Here is a 20,143-nt window from a genome sequence, read left to right on the forward strand (position 1 = left end):
CAGTACTCAAAGGTCATGGCACGGTCAGGATTTGCGGCAATTATAAAGTAACTATTAGTCGTTTCTCGCTACAGGACCAATACCCGCTATCTAAGGCAGACGACCTATTGGCAACGCTGGCAGGAGGCAAGATGTTCACCAAGCTCGACCTGACTTCGGCCTACATGACGCAGGAGCTGGAGGAGTCTTCGAAGGGCCTCACCTGCATCAACACGCACAAGGGACTGTTCATCCACAACAGATGCCCGTTTGGAATTCGGTCGGCTGCAGCGATCTTCCAGAGAAACATGGAGAGCCTACTCAAGTCAGTACCACGCAGGATGGTTTTTCAGGACGACGTATTGGTCACGGGTCTGGACACCGTCGACCACCCACAAAACCTGGCGGAGGTCCTCCAGCGACTGGATCGCGTAGGGCTGGGGCTGAAGAGATCGAAATGCGTCTTCATGGCAACAGAAGTGGAGTTTTTGGGGAGAAAGATCGCGGCGGATGGCATTCGGCCCACAGATGCCAAGACAGAGACTATCAGGAACGCGCCCAGGCCACAGAACGTCACAGAGCTGTGGTCGTTCCTGGGACTCCTCAACTATTTTGGTAACTTCCTATCGGGGTTAAGCACCCTCTTAGAGCCCCTTACATGTGTTATTGCGTAAAGGTGAGAACTGGGTATGGGGAAAAAAACTAAGTAATTGCTTTTGAGAAAACCAGAAACATTTTATGCTCCAACAAGCTGCTTGTATTGTATAACCCGTGTAAAAGACTTGTGCTAGCATGTGATGCGTCGTCGTACGGAGTCGGGTGTGTATTACAACAAGCTAATGTTGCGGGGAAGTTGCAACCTGTTGCCTATGCCTCCAGGAGCTTGTCTAAGGCCGAGAGGGCCTCCAGCATGATTGAGAAAGAGGCATTAGCGTGTGTGTTCGGGGTAAAGAAAATGCATCAGTACCTGTTTGGCCTCAAATTTTGAGCTGTAAACCGATCATAAGCCCCTCATATCCCTGTTCGCTGAAAACAAGGGGATAAATACTAATGCCTGAGCCCACATACAAAGGTGGGCACTCGCGCTACCAGCGTATACCATCTGCCACAGGCCAGGCACCGAGAACTATGCGGATGCTCTCAGTCGGCTACCATTGCCCACCACGGGGGTGGAAATGGCACAGCCTGCAAACTTATTGATGGTGGCGCAGCCCGCAGACTTGTTGATGGTCATGGAAGCGTTTGAAAATGATAAATCACCTGTCATGGCCCGCCAGATTAGGACTTGGACCAGCCAAGATGCTCTGCTGGCCCTAGTAAAAAACTGTGTACTGCATGGGAGCTGGGCCAGCATCCCCGTTGAAATGCAAGCGCTGATCAAGCTGTTCCAGCGGCGAAAGGACAAGCTGTCCATTCAGGCAGACTGCCTGTTGTGGGGTAACCGCATAGTGCTACCCAAAAAGGGCAGGGAGACATTCATCTCGGATCTCCACAGCACACACCCGGGTATAGTAATGATGAAAGCGATAGCCAGATCCCACGTGTGGTGGTCTGGTATCGACTCTGACTTAGAGTCCTGAGTACGGCAATGCAGCGTGTGTGCTCAGTCGAGCAACGCGCCCAGAGAGGCACCACTAAGTTTGTGGTCCTGGCCCTCCAGACCATGGTCGAGGATCCATGTCAACTATGCGGGCCAGTTTCTCGGTAAAATGTTCCTGGTGGTGGTGGATGCTTTTTCAAAATGGATTGAATGTGAAATAATGTCGGGAAGCACCGCCACCGCCACCATTGAAAGCCTGAGGGCCATGTTTGCCACCCATAGCCTGCCTGACATACTGGTCAGTGACAAATGGCCATGTTTCACCAGTGCCAAATTTAAAGAATTCATGACCCGCAATGGGATCAAACATGTCACCTCAGCCCCATTTAAACCAGCCTCCAATGGGTAGGCAGAGCAGGCAGTACAAACAATCAAACAGAGCCTTAAACGAGTCACAGAAGGCTCACTCCAAACCCGTCTGTCCCGAGTACTGCTCAGCTACCGCACGAGACCCTACTCGCTCAGGGGTGCCCCCGGCTGAGCTACTCATTAAAACCAGACTCTCGCTGGTTCACCCCAACCTGCATGATCAGGTAGAGAGCAGGCGGCAGCAACAAAATGTAAACGATGGTCACGCCACTGTGTCACGGGAAATTGATCTGAATGACCCTGTGTATGTGCTAAACCATGGACATAGTCCCAAGTGGATCGCGGGCACGGTGATAGCTAAAAAAGGGAGTAGGGTGTTTGTAGTCAAACTAGACAATGGACATATTTGCAGAAAGCACCTGGACCAAACGAAGTTGTGGTTCACAGACTGCCCTGAACAACCCACAGCAGACACCACCTTTTTCGAGTCCACAACACACACCCAAAGGATCAACGACACCACGCTGGACCAGGAAATTGAACCCATCACGCCCAACAGCCCAGCAAGGCCAGGCTCACCCAGCAGCCCTACAGGACCAACAACACATCAGCCCAGCGAGGGCACAGCCAACACACCAGTGCCAAGGCGGTCCACCAGGGAAAGAAAGGCTCCCGGCCGCCTCACCTTGTAAATAGTTTTCACTTTGACTTTGGGGGTGGGGGGAGTAATGTTCTGTATCTGTAAAGCATGCACTCCCATGTTCCGCCACCAGGGAGCTCATCCCCTGAAGTCCCAAGGGATCCCAGCATCCCTTGTGAGCACTGTATATGAGCCGGCCCATAAGGCCTGTTCCTCACGCTGGAGTGTCTTAATAAAGACTGAGGTCACTGTTACTTTAACCTCCCTGTGTGCAGCCTCATCTGTGTTAGGAACACAATAAAACTCGTGGGGTGGGGGAGCGGGGGAGTGGGGTCCGATCACCGGGCGGGGGGGTCAGATCCCCGTTTGTATAGGGCAGACTGATGATGGGTGAGCTTGTGGGGCCAGGAGGAACCACTCCTGCACCTCCCGGCCCACAGGATTGCTCCTCGAGGCTGTGCGCACCTTGTTGCAGCTACCGGGAATCCCAAGGGCCAGGATCCCCAGCCCGTTGCAGTAAAACCTGCACAGCAGGTTAAATTAGAGGGATCAGGGCCTCATTATCATATGTAAAGTGAGGGAAAATGGCATAGAGGGTTCTGCTGATAGAATTAGATGAGGAAAGATGGGAGGAGGCTCGAGTGGAGATTAAAAGTCGGCATGGACTGGTTGGGTCGAAGGCCTCTTTCTGTGTCTATATCTTATGTAATACATGTGTCAGCCATTTTCCTTCCTATATGCAGTACTTTATAATGGTCCACATTAAGTTTCATCTCCCATTGTTCTGCCCACTTACATATTTTGTCCAACTAATTCTGAATTTCTGAACTGCGTCCTTCAATTCCAGTGCCATACCTAGTTTGGCAATTTAAATGTCACCAGTTTGTTTTGGGTTCCGATGTATGAGATCTTTATGCAAATTAGAAACAGCACTGGTCCCAACACTGCGCCAGTCAGTACTTCCCCTGGACTCGAGCTTACATCAATCCTTCAACTTGAGAGCAGGGACAGAGAGGTGCTGAGAGAATCAAAGAGGATAGCAATAGTTTTGCCTACATTAAGTTGGAGGAACTTTCTGCCGATCCAATTCTTGATATAAGACAAGTAATTTGAGAAATTACCTGTGGGTCAGTGAAGTAGAGCTGGGTGTCATTAGCATGTATGTGGAAATTGATCCCATGCTTTAGATGTCAGCCCTGGCTCAGCGGGCAGCATTCTTGTCTTTGAGTCAGAAGGTTGTGGGTTCAAGTTCCACTTCAGAGGCTTGAGTACAAAAATCTAGGCTGACACTCTACTGTGCTGCTGTCTTTCAATTAAACTGAGGCCTCTGTTTTCTCAGGTGGACATAAAAGATCCCATGACATTATTTTGAAAAAGAGCAGGGGAGTTCTCCACTGTGTCCGGGCCAATATTTATCTCTCACTCAACATCGTTATCATAGAATCTTAAAAAATTAGTACACAGAAGGAGGCCATTCAGCCCATCGTGTCCATGTCGGTCGAAAAAGAGCTATCCAGCCTAATCCCACCTTCCAGCACTAGGTCTGTAGCCCTGTAGGTCAAGGCTGTTTGGGCCCAAGTTTCCGATATCTGCTAGAACGGCGCACATCCGAGAGGCCCGCCTGATGAAAAGCGCGCCAAAAACTTACCTTGTGATTCTCCGAGTGCAGCAGGCCTGTTCAACAGTCAGCGCGACGCAGCACAACAGTGGCGGGAAGGGGGGGGGAGGCGGAGCTACAACCCTGCGCCAAAAAGAGTACTGGCAGCTGCGCGCGTGCGCAGTAGCTCCTGGCCCCCAGATTGTGTGTGCGTGTGCTGCTGGCTGTGTGGAAGGGGCCCGAAGCACACAGCCCCTAGCTCTGGCCGAATGGGCTCCCTGCTGCAAATAAGGCTGATTGGATATCTCCCCAAGGCAAGAAATATTGGAGGGGTTTCACAGTGGAGGAGAAAGTCAAAAGTTCAGCACCACCTCGCTCCCCCCCCCCCCCCCTCACCCCCTCACGATGCCGGTTGAGCCTCGGCTCCCGTTGTGCATCTTACCGCATCTAGCCCTGCCTGGCCTAATGGACTCCCCACCACAAGTAAGGCTGACTGGATATCTTCCCAAGACAAGAAATATTGGAGGGGTTTCATAGTGGAGGAGAAAGTGACCGGCCAAATAGGCTCCCTCATCGCAGCCAGAGTGCTGACATCCAGCCTGCAGCACGCAGCCCCCAGCCCTTGCTGGGCTCCTGGTGCTCCCGAATGGATAGGTGAGGTAGGAACTTTTATTTATGATTTATTGAATGATTTTTAATTTTTTTAATTATTTTTAATTTTTATTTATTGATCATTTATTATTGATGATGGTTCTTTATTTTTAAAAGTGAAGTGTTTAATGCTTCAGAAAATCCCCTAACTTCCCGCCGCCCCCCCCCGCAATCTCTGGCTACCTGCGGCGAATTCTAAAGTGTACGCAAGGTTTTTCTGAGCGTACAAAAGTCGACACTTACTCCATTCTAAGTTAGTTTGGAGTAACTTTTTGGTGCCTAAACTTGAAAAATAGGTGTAAATGGCTGGTAGCGCCCCCTTTTGAAAAAAAACTGAACTAAAACGAAAGTAAACTAACTCACTAGAACTGGAGCAAACTAAATGCCGAGAATTGTGATTTCTAAGATACTCCAAACTAAACTAGTTGCTCCAAAAAAATAGGAGCAACATCACCCGAAACTTGGGCCCTTTAAGTGCACATCCATGTACTTTTTAAATATGATAAGGGTTTCTGCTTCTACCACCCTTTCAGGCAGTGACTTCCAGACCCCACCACCCTCTGGGTGAAATTCTTTTTCCTCATTTCCCCTTTGATCCTTCTACCAACTATTTTAAATTGCTGTTTGTGGGAACTTGTTTTGTGCTAATTGGCTGCTGCATTTACTACATTACAACAGTGACAACACTTCAAAAGTACTTCATTAGTTGTAATGTGTTTTGGGACACCGAGGTCATGAAAGGTACTATATAAATACAAGTCTTTCTTTCTTTTACTTCCAGCTTTCACAGAAGCGGGTCGGGAGGGGGGGGGGGTCGGTGGAGGATCAGAATTCAGGTCACTGAAATCCTTGAAATGAGGTTGCATGCCTCCATTTTTAAAGGTTCAAAAAAATGTTTAAATAACGTCGGCCAGCGTTTCCTGGGACTCGGTAAACTCAGCAGGTAAAAGGAGGTGTAAAGGTTCGGATCCATAAGGTAAGTGAATTTTCAGCACTGCTTATGGGCCAGAAGCAGAAATGTTTCCTCGGGGCACAATGAGGTTACCTCTGTAAACGCCCCCATGATCTATGACCTCACTAACCTAATATCTAATCCCCACCATTCCCCAAACCCCCCGTGATCAGCAACTCCCCCCACTTACCTGGAATCTCTCATTGGCTGCTTTCCCACCCAACAAGCAGCCAGCTTGCTTGAAGGTAATCTACTTTTCAAAATTTAAAAAATGTCCTGGAGTTAAATCCTGCAAGACGTCCGAGAAACCGTTACTTCCGGATTCCTCATCCAGAACTCTTCACCCGTCCCACCCAGCCTCGCTCTCTTCATGGCCCTAGGCAAATTTTGGGGCTTAGACATACATTTTCCAAAAACATATTGGCACTGATATTCCTCCCTCTACCATTGCACTGAATACAGACATGTCAGAAGGGCAGACTCTTGTCCAGGCCTCAGAGCACCTGAGTTTGGTAGCTGTGTCATTGGCATGGTCCAGTTATACCCGTGAGCCCCATTCTCTGGCAGGGCCTGTGGAATGGGGGAGGGAGGCACTGAAACAAAAGAGCCCTTGAGCTGTGGAACCGGTCGCTAGCCTTGGCTCAATCTGGGTGATGTTGGAGAACAGCAGCCAAAAGACTTCTAGGCCGAAGAACTATTGGGATACTGCAAGAAAAAAGGAGCAGTTATAATTGTGGCCTCCTTTGCATTAAACATAGAAACATAGAACATAGGTGCAGGAGTAGGCCATTCGGCCCTTCAAGCCTGCACCGCCATTCAATGAGTTAATGGCTGAACATGCAACTTCAGTACCCCATACCCCTTGATCCCCCTAGTAGTAAGGACTTCATCTAACTCCTTTTTGAATATATTTAGTGAATTGGCCTCAACAACTTTCTGTGGTAGAGAATTCCACAGCTTCACCACTCTCTGGGTGAAGAAGTTTCTCCTCATCTCGGTCCTAAATGGCTTACCCCTTATCCTTAGACCGTGACCCCTGGTTCTGGATTTCCCCAACATTGGGAACATTCTTCCTGCATCCAACCTGTTTGAACCCGTCAGAATTCTAAACGTTTCGATGAGGTCCCCTCTCATTCTTCTGAACTCCAGTGAATACAAGCCCAGTTGATCCAGTCTTTCTTGATAGGTCAGTCCCGCCATCCCGGGAATCAGTCTGGTGAACTTTCGCTGCACTCCCTCAATAGCAAGAATGTCCTTCCTCAAGTTAGGAGACCAAAACTGTACACAATACTCCAGGTGTGGCCTCACCAAGGCCCTGTACAACTGTAGCAACACCTCCCTGCCCCTGTAATCAAATCCCATCGCTATGAAGGCCAACATGCCATTTGCTTTCTTAACTGCCTGCTGTACCTGCATACCAACCTTCAATGACTGATGTACCATGACACCCAGGTCTCGTTGCACCTCCCCTTTTCCTAATCTGTCACCATTCAGATAATAGTCTGTCTCTCTGATTTTACCACCAAAGTGAATAACCTCACATTTATCCACATTATACTTCATCTGCCATGCATTTGCCCACTCACCTAACCTATCCAAGTCACTCTGCAGCCTCATAGCATCCTCCTCGCAGCTCACACTGCCACCCAACTTAGTGTCATCCGCAAATTTAGAGATACTACATTTAATATGGGACCTTGTCGAAAGCCTTCTGAAAGTCCAAATATACCACATCAACTGGTTCTCCCTTGTCCATTCTACTGGAAAAATCCTCAAAAAATTCCAGAAGATTTGTCAAGCATGATTTCCCTTTCACAAATCCATGCTGACTTGGACCTATCATGTCACCTCTTTCCAAATGCGCTGCTATGACATCCTTAATAATTGATTCCATCATTTTACCCACTACTGAGGTCAGGCTGACCGGTCTATAATTCCCTGTTTTCTCTCTCCTTTTTTAAAAAGTGGGGTTACATTGGCTACCCTCCACTCGATAGGAACTGATCCAGAGTCAATGGAATGATGGAAAATGACTGTCAATGCATCCGCTATTTCCAAGGCCACCTCCTTCAGTACTCTGGGATGCAGTCCATCAGGCCCTGGGGATTTATCGGCCTTCAATCCCATCAATTTCCCCAACACAATTTGTTGCCTGGCATTGTTGCCTGGCCGCGCTCATACCCTCCAATCTGAGGGGGTCCCAAGTACAAGTCGCACCGTTGGATTCTTTAGGTGCCCCTGAAAATACAATGACTGGAAAATGAGGCAGGAGGGTTGGGAATGAATCCCCTCCCAACTCATTAACGTGGCTGCCTCTTCCCTTTATATTCCTATCTAGGAAATTCTGGGACAATGTAAAGGGAGCAAAGATCCAATATAAGTGGCCGCATTCCCCAGGTGCAGGAGAGAGAACAATACTGAGGCCACTGATGCAGTGGCATATGTAGTGCCTTATGAATAACCCAGAAGGTTCATTCTAGTGAGTTTTTGCTGCTATCGCTGCCTATTGTAGCGACGTCTATTAGACCTTTTTGGCTGCATGACTAAAACTTTATGAATTTTCAGAGGTAAGTAGATTGATGCTCATTTCGCTCTGCGATGCCTGGACTATGTGTGGGATGTTGTTGGGATACATCATTGGACTGCTGTTGGAAGAAAAACCAAGGAGATTGCCAATGCGTGGGCCCAGGGAACCACCTGGAAGACTGGGTGTCACCTGGAAGACTGGGTGTCACTCAATTGTACATACTATGATCTTTTGAATTTCACTCAGCACTTGTTGCTAGTATAGCTCAATCTTTGGATATGATCAGAATGGCCTCCTTTCGTGCTGTAACCATTCGGTGCTGTAACCATTCGGTCCTATAACCATTCCATGCTGTAACCATTCGGTGCTGTGACCATTCTGTGCTGTGACCATTCGGTGCTGTGACCATTCGGTGCTGTGACCATTCCATGCTGTAACCATTCGGTGCTATAACCATTCTATGCTGTGACCATTCGGTGCTATGACCATTCCATGCTGTAACCATTCTGTGCTGTGACCATTCCGTGCTGTAACCATTCATTGCTGTAACCATTCGGTGCTGTGACCATTCGGTGCTGTGACCATTCTGTGCTGTAACCATTCGTTGCTGTGACCATTCGGTGCTGTGATCATTCCGTGCTGTAACCATTCATTGCTGTGACCATTCGTTGCTGTGACCATTCGTTGCTGTGACCATTCGGTGCTGTAACCATTCGTTGCTGTGACCATTCGTTGCTGTGACCATTCCGTGCTGTAACCATTCTATGCTGTAACCATTCGGTGCTGTGACCATTCGGTGCTGTAACCATTCGTTGCTGTGACCATTCGTTGCTGTGACCATTCGTTGCTGTGACCATTCCGTGCTGTAACCATTCGTTGCTGTGACCATTCGTTGCTGTGACCATTCGGTGCTGTAACCATTCGGTGCTGTAACCATTCGGTACTATGACCATTCGGTGCTATGACCATTCCATGCTGTAACCATTCTATGCTGTGACCATTCCGTGCTGTAACCATTCGTTGCTGTAAATATTCAGTTTTCTAGCTGTTCTTTAAACAATGCCTTGGGATCTTTTATGTCTCCTTATCTAAGGAAGGATATACTTGCCTTGGAGGCGGTGCAAAGGATGTTCACTAGATTGATTCCTGGGATGAGAGGGCTGTCTTTTGATGAGAGATTATGTAGAATGGGCCTATACTCTCTGGAGTTTAGAAGAATGCAAGGTTATCTCATTGAAATGTACACAATTCTGAAGAGGATTGACAAGGTAGATGCTGGGAGGTTGTTTCCCCTGACTGGAGTGATTAGAATTGGGGCCAGTCTCAGGCTAAAGGGTAGGCCATTTAAGAGATGAGGAGGAATTTCTTCACTCAGAGGGTTGTAAATCTTTGGAATTCTCTGCCCCAGAGGGCTGTGGATGCTGAGTCTCTGAATATATTCAAGGCTGAATTGTAGATTTTTGGAGTCGAGAAGAATCAAGGGATTATGGCGATCGGACGGGAAAGTGAAGTTGAGGTCGATGATCTGCCATGATCTTATTGAATTGGCAGAGCAGACTTGAGGAGCTGTGGGACCCACTCCTGCTCCTATTATGTTCTTGCATTCATTTCAGACAGGCCTCGATTTAATATCTCATCCAAACAGGACCTCCGACAGTGCAGCACTTCCTGAGTGCTGCAACCAAATGTCAGCCTAGATTATGTGCTGAATGCTTTGCAGTGGGGCTTGAACCCACAGCCTTCAGACCCATAGGTGAAGGTGATATTATTGAGCCAAGGTTAAGAACAACATCGAGCTCTTCCAGATGATGTACTTTGGGTAAAGGCTCAAGAACAGATATTGTGTTGGATTAAAGCTTGTAACATGTACATGTACAAAGCTGTGCAAAATGGGAAGATGAAACTCCCAACTGCATTATATTTTGAAGTAATTGTTCTATGTCTAAAATTAGGAGAGATGGTGGAGCCCACTATGCCAGCTCCCTCCCCCAACATTATCACCATGCCTGGTATTCTTTATTTACACTTTTTTGTGTAAAATCTTTAAATCTGCAGCAAATCTGTGGTGATGATTTTAGTACAAACATGTTCACTTACCAAATATGCAGATTCAACAAGTGTGTGTCCTGGCTTTGTTGACAGCTCCAAACTCCATGCCCTGACCAAAGATTGTACTCAATGCCCCCATTTTAATTCTTAGATCCAATTGACCGATTTCCCCCAAATATGTGTGTGAAGTAAAATGCATTTACTGGTGGTAATATTTCTAATTGTCAACCTGGACAAGAGTCAAGGTTTGAAATATTTGTAACTTTACAAATAAATGAAATATTCAGAGTTGTGCATGTTCTTCTGTCCCCATCATTTTTCCAACTGGTTTCCAAGAAATTACAGTGCCCCCTCTCATTCCCTTAAATGTATGTGAATAAAGCTCAGACACTCGTTCTCTAGCTGTCTTTCAAATCCAAAGAAAAAGAATCCACCTCTAGGTTTCATGTCCTATCAAAAACTTGACATTGAGGAACAGATGGTTTTATAAGTGGGACATAGAGTACAAATTCAAAGAGATGATGCAAAACATATAGAAATCATTGATTATACCAGTTAGGGTATTATGCCCAGTTTTGAGCACCCTAATTTGCAAAACACATCAAAGCCAAGTACAGAGTGCAGAAGAGGTTCACTAAGACAATACCAGGGCTGCCTGGGTTTAGTTGTGAGAAGAGACTAAAGAACTGGGGTTGTTTTCCCCGAAATAAAGCAATTTAAATGGAGGACTGATGAAGTCATTCAAAATTATATGGAATTTTGATATAGTAAATAGGGAAAGACTATTCCCAGTGGTTGGTACGTTGGTAACAAGAAGGCACCCTCGATCCCTGAAGGTATCAACGTGATTAATCACCGGCAATGGTTGCTTTTCCTTCTCCCGTATTGTTACCACTGGAGTCCCCCAAGGATTCATCCTTAGTCCATTTTCTTTCCAAATCTACATTGTCAGTAGAGTAATTTCCTGAAATAGACATTAGGAAGACTAAAGTCATTGACTTTGTCCATCTTGGCCATTGTCAAAGGCTGACCATACGGTTTGGTGTCCTGTCCGACCACATACATCTTCTCGATTACAAAGGCCACCTACATCCACCTCCGTGACATAGAAACATAGAAAATGGGTGCAGGAGTAGGCCATTCGGCCCTTCGAGCCTGCACCACCATTCAATAAGATCATGGCTGATCATTCCCTCAGTACCCCTTTCCAGCTTTCTCTCCATATCCCTTGATCCTCTTAGCTGTAAGGGCCATATCTAACTCGCTCTTGAATATATCCAATTAACTGGCATCAACAACTCTCTGCGGCAGGGAATGCCACAGGTTAGCAATTCTCTGAATGAAGAAGTTTCTCCTCATCTCAGTCCTAAATGGCCTACCCTTTATCCTAAGACTGTGTCCCCTGGTTCTGGACTTCCCCAACATCGGGAGCATTCTACCTGCATCGAACCTGTCCTGTCCCGTCAGAATCTTGTACGTTTCTATGAAATCCCCTCTCATCCTTCTAAACTCCAATGTATAAATGCCCAGTTGATCCAGTCTCTCCTCATATGTTAGTCCAGCCATCCCAGGAATCAGTCTGATGAACCTTCGCTGCACACCCTCAATAGCAAGAACATCCTTCCTCAGATTAGGAGACCAAAACTGAACACAATATCCCAGGTGAGGCCATTTGCCATACCATTTGCCTTCTTCACCACCTGCTGTACCTGTGTGCCAACTTTCAATGACTGATGAACCATGACACCCAGGTCTTGTTGCACCTCCCCTTTTCCTAATCTGCTGCCATTCAGATAATATTCGGTCTTCACGTTTTTGCTCCCAAAGTCGATAATCTCACATTTATCCACATTATACTGCATCTGCCATGCACTTGCCCACTCACCTAACCTGTCCAAGTCACCCTGCAGCCTCTTAGCGTCCCCCTCACAGCTCACACCACCACCCAGTTTAGTGTCATCTGAAAACTTGGAGATATTACACTCAATTCCTTTATCCAAATCATTGCCTGCCACTTCAATTCTTCTGCTGCTGCATCACTCATTCATACTTTTGTCACATCCATTTGATTACACCAATGCTCTCCTGGCTGTTTTCCCACCCAGCACCATCTATAAACTTCAGCTCATCTAAAACACTGTTGCCTGTATCCTATCCTGCGCCAAGTCCCACTCATCTGTCGTCACCTGCTCCTCAATGCCTCGCATTTAAAATCATCCATGTTTAAATACCTTCATGTCCTTGTCCTTCCTAATCTTTTCACCACTTCTTGCTCCACAATCTTGTGACGCTCTGTTCCTCTGACCCCTGCCCTGTTTCCCACTATTGGCAGCTATGCTTTCAGCTGACCATGCTCCATGTTCTGGAAATATCCCCATAAATACTCTGCACCTCCACTTCCTTCTCCCCCGTTGAGACCCTCCTTAAACCACCCCACACACCGAGAAGTTGCCAAGTTAAATCTGTCATCATATTGTGTTGCTAAAATATAGAAATATTTGGAATCACAGGTAAGATAATGTTCTGAACAGTCTAATTTAAAGCAAGAGCAGCTTCTGTGCTATTTACAAAAGAGAGCTCTAACACTACCTTTTATGGATTGATAACCGCTCAATTTTTAGCTCAGTTAGTTTTTCCTTATGCCTCTGAAGTGCTGAGGCAAGGTAGCTATTCAATATTGCTGCCATTTCACTATCCTTACCTAGGAGTTTATCTTGTGCATCTCTTAGTGGCCCTTTCCCAATCTTAATTTTCCTTTTGTTATTTAAGTGTCTATAGAATACTTTACTATTTCTTTTTATACTTGTGATAATTTAATTTCCCAATTCCGCTTTGCCTTCCTAATATTTTACTTAAAAAACTTATTTCCTAACCTCTTCGTATTCCTTTGTCATCCTCTACTTAGCGTCAATATTCCCTGTAATTATTTTTTGGGAGCTGCGCGGCCCATTCAAAATTCCACGCATGGTTTTTTTCAATTTAAAAGCCGGCTCACTGGTTGCGTGGGACCCCTGGAGCCCCGTGCGATCGTGCAGCTTAAAGGGAACATTACTTCGCATGTGCTTTTTTCTTTAGATTCAATTGTACCACCATTTCTGTATTTATCTTTGGCGACTCATTATGGAGTAGTTTGTTCTTGTTTTTTTTCAGCAGTATATATTTCTCCTGAACTCTATTGATTACCTTTTTAAAATATTTCCTACTGCTGTTCTATCTCTTTGTTCTTGTGTCCAGCCAATTTGATTCGCTCCACATGACATTAAGAAACAGCTGAGTGCACTAGACCCAGCAAAGACTATGGGCCCTTATAACATCCAGGGCTGTAGTGCTGATGACTTCTACTTTAGAACCAGTGATTTCCCCTCCCCTCCCCTCCCCTCCCCCGCCAAGCTGTTGTAGTGCAGCTAGGGCAAGGGCATCAATCGATAAATGCTTTGGAACATTTTACTACTTTAAAGGTGCTACATAAATGCAAGTTGTTGTTGTGGATAGTATTCATTACAAGGACTGCAGTACTTCAAAAAGTAATTCAACCACCACTTTCTCAGGGTAATTCGGCATAGGCAATAAATGCAGCCTTGCCAGTGTTGCTACATCCCAAGAATAAATAAAGACATCTTTATGTTCTGGCTGCCTTAGTTCCTACCATGGACCAATACAAACACAATCACTTCAGCCAGAAAGGGAGGCTTTGCTGTTTTGTTTGTTTCCCATGGCCAACCAGAGAGTACTTTGAATCTTAAGAACTTTAGCAAGTAAAACGAGTCTCTGCAAAGGTGCATTCAATAAGGCAACATTGGTCATATTGGTAAAATTGTCCTAGCTAGTTCTATATCAAGTTACAAACACTGAGAAGTTGCCAAATTATATCTGTCATCACATTGTTTTGCTAAAATATAGAAAGTATTTGGAATCACAGGTAAGATAATGCTCTGAACAGTCTAATTTAAAGTGAAAGCAGCTTCTGTGCTGTTTACAAAAAGAGAGCTCTAACACTACCTTTTATGGATTGATAATTTGAAGATTCAAATGTTGAGAGTTTCAGAAGTGAGGGGGAAGGGAGAGAAGGCAAAATAGTTGGTCAAGTCTGAATTATAAATGAACTCCCTCGACTCCCAGTACAAACAGATTAGGGAGCACTGGGAAAAGATTTTCCTTGTTCACTATGCGTAACAAAATCATACACCAGCTATGAAGAACATGTTTATAGTTTTGTACAACATGGCACACAGATTAAATCTTCCCCCGCTGTATCTGTACCAGCACAAGGGGACCTTTTCCTCACTGAGAAGTGCCATGCTAGCATTTCAATGCTTCTAGTACGAGTTCGGAGTGGAAACATTTTTCAAAGAATAAACATAGGATAACATAGGTTGAAATATGTAACTGTCAAACATATCAAAGGTCGAGCTAACATCATAAATCACAAGAGCAATTTATAAACTGTTTACAGTATCAATGATATTTCACTATGTGCATCCCCTTAAGATACACTATGACTGTGTTATACTAATATAAGTTAGTTGCGGGGAGTGAATTTATTCTCTTTTTGGTCATTTTCTTTTGCCAGTGATATTTGTCGGGCAGACAACAGCTTCCTGTACATGTGATGTGAACTGCAGTAGTATCTGGACAGCAGTCACAGAGGCAAGCCCCTAGCTATATTAATATTTAAAAAGTAATTTCCAAATGAACTTGGATAAAAATATATCATTCTTCCACTCCTGTATATGACCAGAGTTGAAGCAAATCAGATAATCTAAGCATATGTTGGATTGAGAAGGGTGTCTTGCTAGAAATGTGCATCTTGCACAAGAAACTTCTAAGGTAAACATCTGAGTGTATGTGGAGGCAACTCTCTCTCTATTATATATGTATATATATAAAATATATATAAATAAATTATACCTATGGTTAATAAGCATCAACATTCACAAATTTGACAAATGTACCCAAAAATATATTGCAGTGGTCTGTAGCTTAAATAGAGCTTCTTGACATTGGCTGATTTCTAGAAGGGCATAGCTTGTTGAGACAGCCTTTTTGCATCCACAGTATCTTTGGTACTTTTCTATTACATTCCGCTCCTGCTGGTTGTGACCTTTCAGTAAATAAACTTGTGGGTTTAAATCGTCAGGAACATAAATATCCTGCTTGCTGGCATGTTCTATCGTTATGAGTAAACTACCATAGTTGTCGTAATAGCTTTGGAATCACGCTTGTTTGTTAAGATGGAAGATAATATGTGCCTATATATTCGAAATAATTCATTCATTAATACTAAGCATCTTCTTCAGCTTCCTTCATTCCAAAGTTTGGATTACTGCTCCGGAATGTGAGAGAATCTGGGGCAAGTGTGTATCTGAGCACTCTAGTTCATTAGCCACAGTAGGAATTTGAACAGAAAATAAAACATTTCACTATAGAAACACACTTTTTTTGCAAAAATTAAATTAGCAATTAGAATTAAATTGACCAAGTCCAATTCAAAAAACAATGTTTCACTAATAGAAGAACAATGTTCCCTGTAATAAGAAAGGATGGAAAAAAACTTGAGAACTGGTTCATTAGTGTGACTTTTAGATCACTTCAGAGAGCCGACATAAACAAAGAGACAATGCCTCCCCTGTTGGCAAATGGACCTATGGCCGATAAATGAAAAAAATTATTTATTCATAAAACAGAAGGATTTTGATTTTCCTCAAACATTTTAGAGCTCTGGAATGCCCATTGTTTTTATTTTCCTCGGTGACAGCTTATCTAAGGACCCAATGTCTGTAGATCAATTACAGAGACTATTGCAAGGCCAGAGTGACACCTAACTTGAAAGAAAGACATCTATTACTTGCCGTTACTACCATTCTCTGCCTACACATTAAGAAAGGCTGCTCAATTGCTGCAAGACGATTATGTAGCGGCTAGATAAGAGCTCCAACAGCTTTTAGGCATCAGTCCTATTTTTCCCAAATGGTTTAGGAAATGTTAGAATAGGCAATTACAGTTACTCTCATCACCAGTATGAAAATAACACCACTAATGCAAGTAGCTTTTTGAGACAACAGGGTGCTTTATTTCATAAAGCAAAGCTTAGGTATGGAGTGTGTAGAATGCAGCACTAGTACATATTTTATGAAGTTGCCTCACTTAAACAAAAAACAGTTTATCGACATGAATGACTAATAAAGACAAAACAATGTGCATTATATTTTAAGCTGCCAGAAGCATTTAAAATACAGGTGAGCCACAGAGGGAATTTTTTGCCCAAATATATTGTTTGTACGTGTTCCTTTTTTTCCCACATGAGGCTTGCTTCTTGTAGTCCTATTACTAATGGAAACTACAGCATCCTACAGAAAATTTGAAATGAAAGTGACCGGCACAATGATTATGGAAAAAAATTATTTTTTTAAATACGTAAAATATATAACTGTACATTTACATTACAGTGTTAACATCACTATACCAAGTGTAACAAAACCATGTTAAATTATTACATAGCCACATGGATGATATTGCCTTTGCCGCTGAAGATGCTGATACTCACTAGAATCCTAGTACAATCTAGGTAATTGCTACCTAATGTGAAGCATTTAAAAAAATTGCAGTCCAAACAACACTGACACATTTTTAATAAGAAAGGCATTCTGGCACTCCTTTGCTTGCTTAAGTTCCCAAACTTCTGGGGAGGGCACAGCAGCCAATGAAACTGATATAGTCGCAACAGCAATTTCAATGATTTTCCGAGGAAAAAGGCACACCTGTTGCACAGTGTAATCTTTGAAGATATTAAGCATGTTATATTTAACAAGGCATAATCTGCATAATTAATGTGATAGTGGAAGTAGTACAGAAAAGATCAATTCATAATTAAAAGCATTTACAGATAACAATGATGATCATAGTTTCAGGCAACCGTTTATTACATATTTACATAATACTTAAAAAAAAAATGTTGCAGAAACTTAAAGGCAACTGTGAATTCAGAAATTATTGTTGTGTTCCTACAGCCCTAATGTGTTCCTCTATATGAAAAATGTAATAATAATAGTTGAAGTACTCCATATTTAATATAGGTGTCAGCATCCTTTGGAGCACTTGATGGGGATAGGCTTTCTCCAAGGATATTTTATTTGAAGCCATATTAATATGAAAAAGCTGCTCACAATGTGACACATCAGACACTTTCCGGTTGTAAATACTGGTACAAGGAGGATTTATTAAAAACAAGTTTTTACATTAAGATATGAAATAATGAACTAAATTTGCACAATTCATTAGGATGGGTTATCAGAAATGTTACAAATGCAATCTTCCTTCCCACACTGTATCCCAAATCGCTACTACAATGTGTATAAAGTTACCCAGGTGACTTCAAATCCTTTAACATCTTACTCAATTTTTTCAAATGAAAGAAAGTTAGATATGTAATAAAATGTTGCCCAAAACAATGTTAAATAATCATAAGGCAAATCCTAACACTTAATGCACATCTTTTCTGTACTGTGACAATTCAGTTAATTTATCAGAGCTTCAAATCACCCAATTATTGCTAATGAGAGTGAGTGAAATTTTGATTTCTTAATTGGATTCCCTCTGAGAAAGAATTTTAACTTTTAAACACATAGCATCAGCTACCTAAAAGTGGGGATTTAAGACAAATTTATCTCAACATAAATTTATAGTACTTCGCAAGTTTTATTATGACAAGACTCCCTTTGAAGAAACAATAAACTATGAAGCTACCTTGAGGAGTGCCAGTGTGCACAACGGTAGTGTAACATTAGCAAGTTAAACAAATACTGCTCTGCATTTTTCAGTTCAAGTGATAAACCAATCCACAGTTTATAATTTGATATCAGTAATTGCTGTGTGTCAATTAACATGCAGTTTCTTCCCATTTTTGAAAGTACCTCCTCCCATAAAGTTCCATCACAGCTCATCTCCGAGTGTTGCAAAAGCAGTGCACTCTGATGATTTTTATATTCTTCCCACAAAATAAAGTAATTAATTGCGAGTACTGTGCTGGGAGTTTCAGGAAGCAGTTAAAGCTATTTTCCGTCAGTCATCTTATTCAGAAGATGTAAACAAGGGAACGCTTTCAGCAAGACGAACACTGTAGATGCCACTTCATTTAGCCCATTTCATTCCCACGACTTTGTCACCCTTCCCATTCCCTGCACGTGATCTATGTTAGGCTATGTCAAAATACTGGTGATAAATTCCACAAAGCGCTTTGAGTACTGCTCTGGATTGACAGTGGAGATCTCTGCACCAGCCTATAACACACAAAAAATAAAATCACCACTATTTACTATTTAATACCCTTCATAAGTACTGACTTAAACACACATCACCAATAACCATTTGACATAGCATTCTGTATAACTTTGAATAACTATCTCTTTTTTTTTGTGCTTATTTCCTTGTGATAGTCGAGAGGAAGGAGTCAAGAAAAAGCTAGGCAATTCTCCACAAGATGAGGGTAATAATGTGGTGGGTCAATTTCAGCCATTTATTGCTTCCTGATGATTGGGCCCAATTGTAGGATTGAGGCAGGTCAAATAGTCGCAAGTGAAAGATGTGTTAATTAATTTTAAATTGGGGCAAGGAAGAAAGCTATTTATGCCCAATCTTATATGTTCTGCTCTCATCAAGGTGAGAAACGTCAGTATTGGTATTTGAATAATTTCCCATTTCAGGCACCCAGTGTCAGCATCAAGCACAATCAGGTCAGGTATTGAGTAACCATCTGTAGAGAGCTTTTGAAGTGTGGTTATTATTATGTAGACAGACTTGACACTGAACATGCAAACAAACAGCAAGTAAGATAAACGACAATTGAGTCTGTTTTTGATGGTGTTGCTTGAAAGTTGAATATTGGGCAGGACATTGACGTCTCCCCTGAACCCCTCGAGCGTAATCACATCTTTCCTGTAATGTAGTGACCAGAACTGAATGCAGTATTTTAACTGTGGCCTAACTAGTGTTTTATACGGTTCAAACATAACATTCCTGCTGATAGTCTATGCCTCGGTTAATAAAGGAAAGCATCCCTTATTCCTTCTTAACCACCTTATTTACCCGTCCTGCTACCTTCAGGGATCTGTGGACATGCACTCCAAGGTCCTTCTGATCCTCTACACTTCAGTGTCCCTTGCCTTGCAAGCCCTTCTCAAATGAATTACCTCACACTTTTCCAGAATGAATTCCATTTACCACTTTTCTGCCCATCTGACCAGACCACTGATATCTTCCTGCAGTCTACAGCTTTCTTCCTCATTATCAACATTTAACGTTTCATCCAAAAGAACAAACTTCCGACAATGCCGCACTCCTTCAGTATGGTACTGAAGCATGAGCCTCGATTATGTCCTGAGTGGAACATACAAGCTCAAATCTCAAGAGGGAAAAGCACTGCCAGCTGAACAAAGCTGACAATCAAATGAACTAAATAACTAATACAGTCACTTAGGGGCTGAATTTTCCCCACCATTCTGCGCCATTTCTTTAGCCTACGCTATTTTTTTTGGAGCAGACTAAATTCTGCAAGTTTCGCCAAAATTTCTATGCCATTCTAAAGTAGGTACGTCCGATTTTTTTAGTTCCCAATTTTTTTTACATCACTGGGGATGGAATCTGCCAGGTGCGACATTTCTGGCCAGGTAAGCAAGTTTAGCCAAGTATGATTTTTTTTCTAAAACAGCACACTGCACCTTTCTGAAAAACCTTACCTACACTTAAGGAAATTGGCACAAAGAAGTGAAAATCGGCAGAGAGAAGACGCCATTGTTTCAGCTGAGCTGAAGACACAGCACTGGGATGGGGGGGTCCTTTTGGCC

The 20,143-nt window shown here is 43.4% G+C and overlaps 1 protein-coding gene across 1 annotated transcript in view; it reads right to left on the bottom strand.

Annotated features, from left to right (window-relative positions):
• Positions 1 to 16,391: 16,391 nt before the first annotated feature.
• Positions 16,392 to 20,143, bottom strand: part of pip4k2aa (phosphatidylinositol-5-phosphate 4-kinase, type II, alpha a) — a 248,466-nt gene continuing 244,714 nt past the window's right edge. Inside the window, exon 10 of the mRNA XM_070881403.1 lies at positions 16,392 to 18,580. Within this exon, the coding sequence (XP_070737504.1) occupies positions 18,500 to 18,580 (81 nt within the window). The 3' untranslated portion in view covers positions 16,392 to 18,499. The remainder of the gene's footprint in view (positions 18,581 to 20,143) is intronic.

This window comes from Pristiophorus japonicus, chromosome 5 (assembly GCF_044704955.1).
Source record: "Pristiophorus japonicus isolate sPriJap1 chromosome 5, sPriJap1.hap1, whole genome shotgun sequence".
NCBI classification, from domain to species: Eukaryota; Metazoa; Chordata; class Chondrichthyes; family Pristiophoridae; genus Pristiophorus; species Pristiophorus japonicus.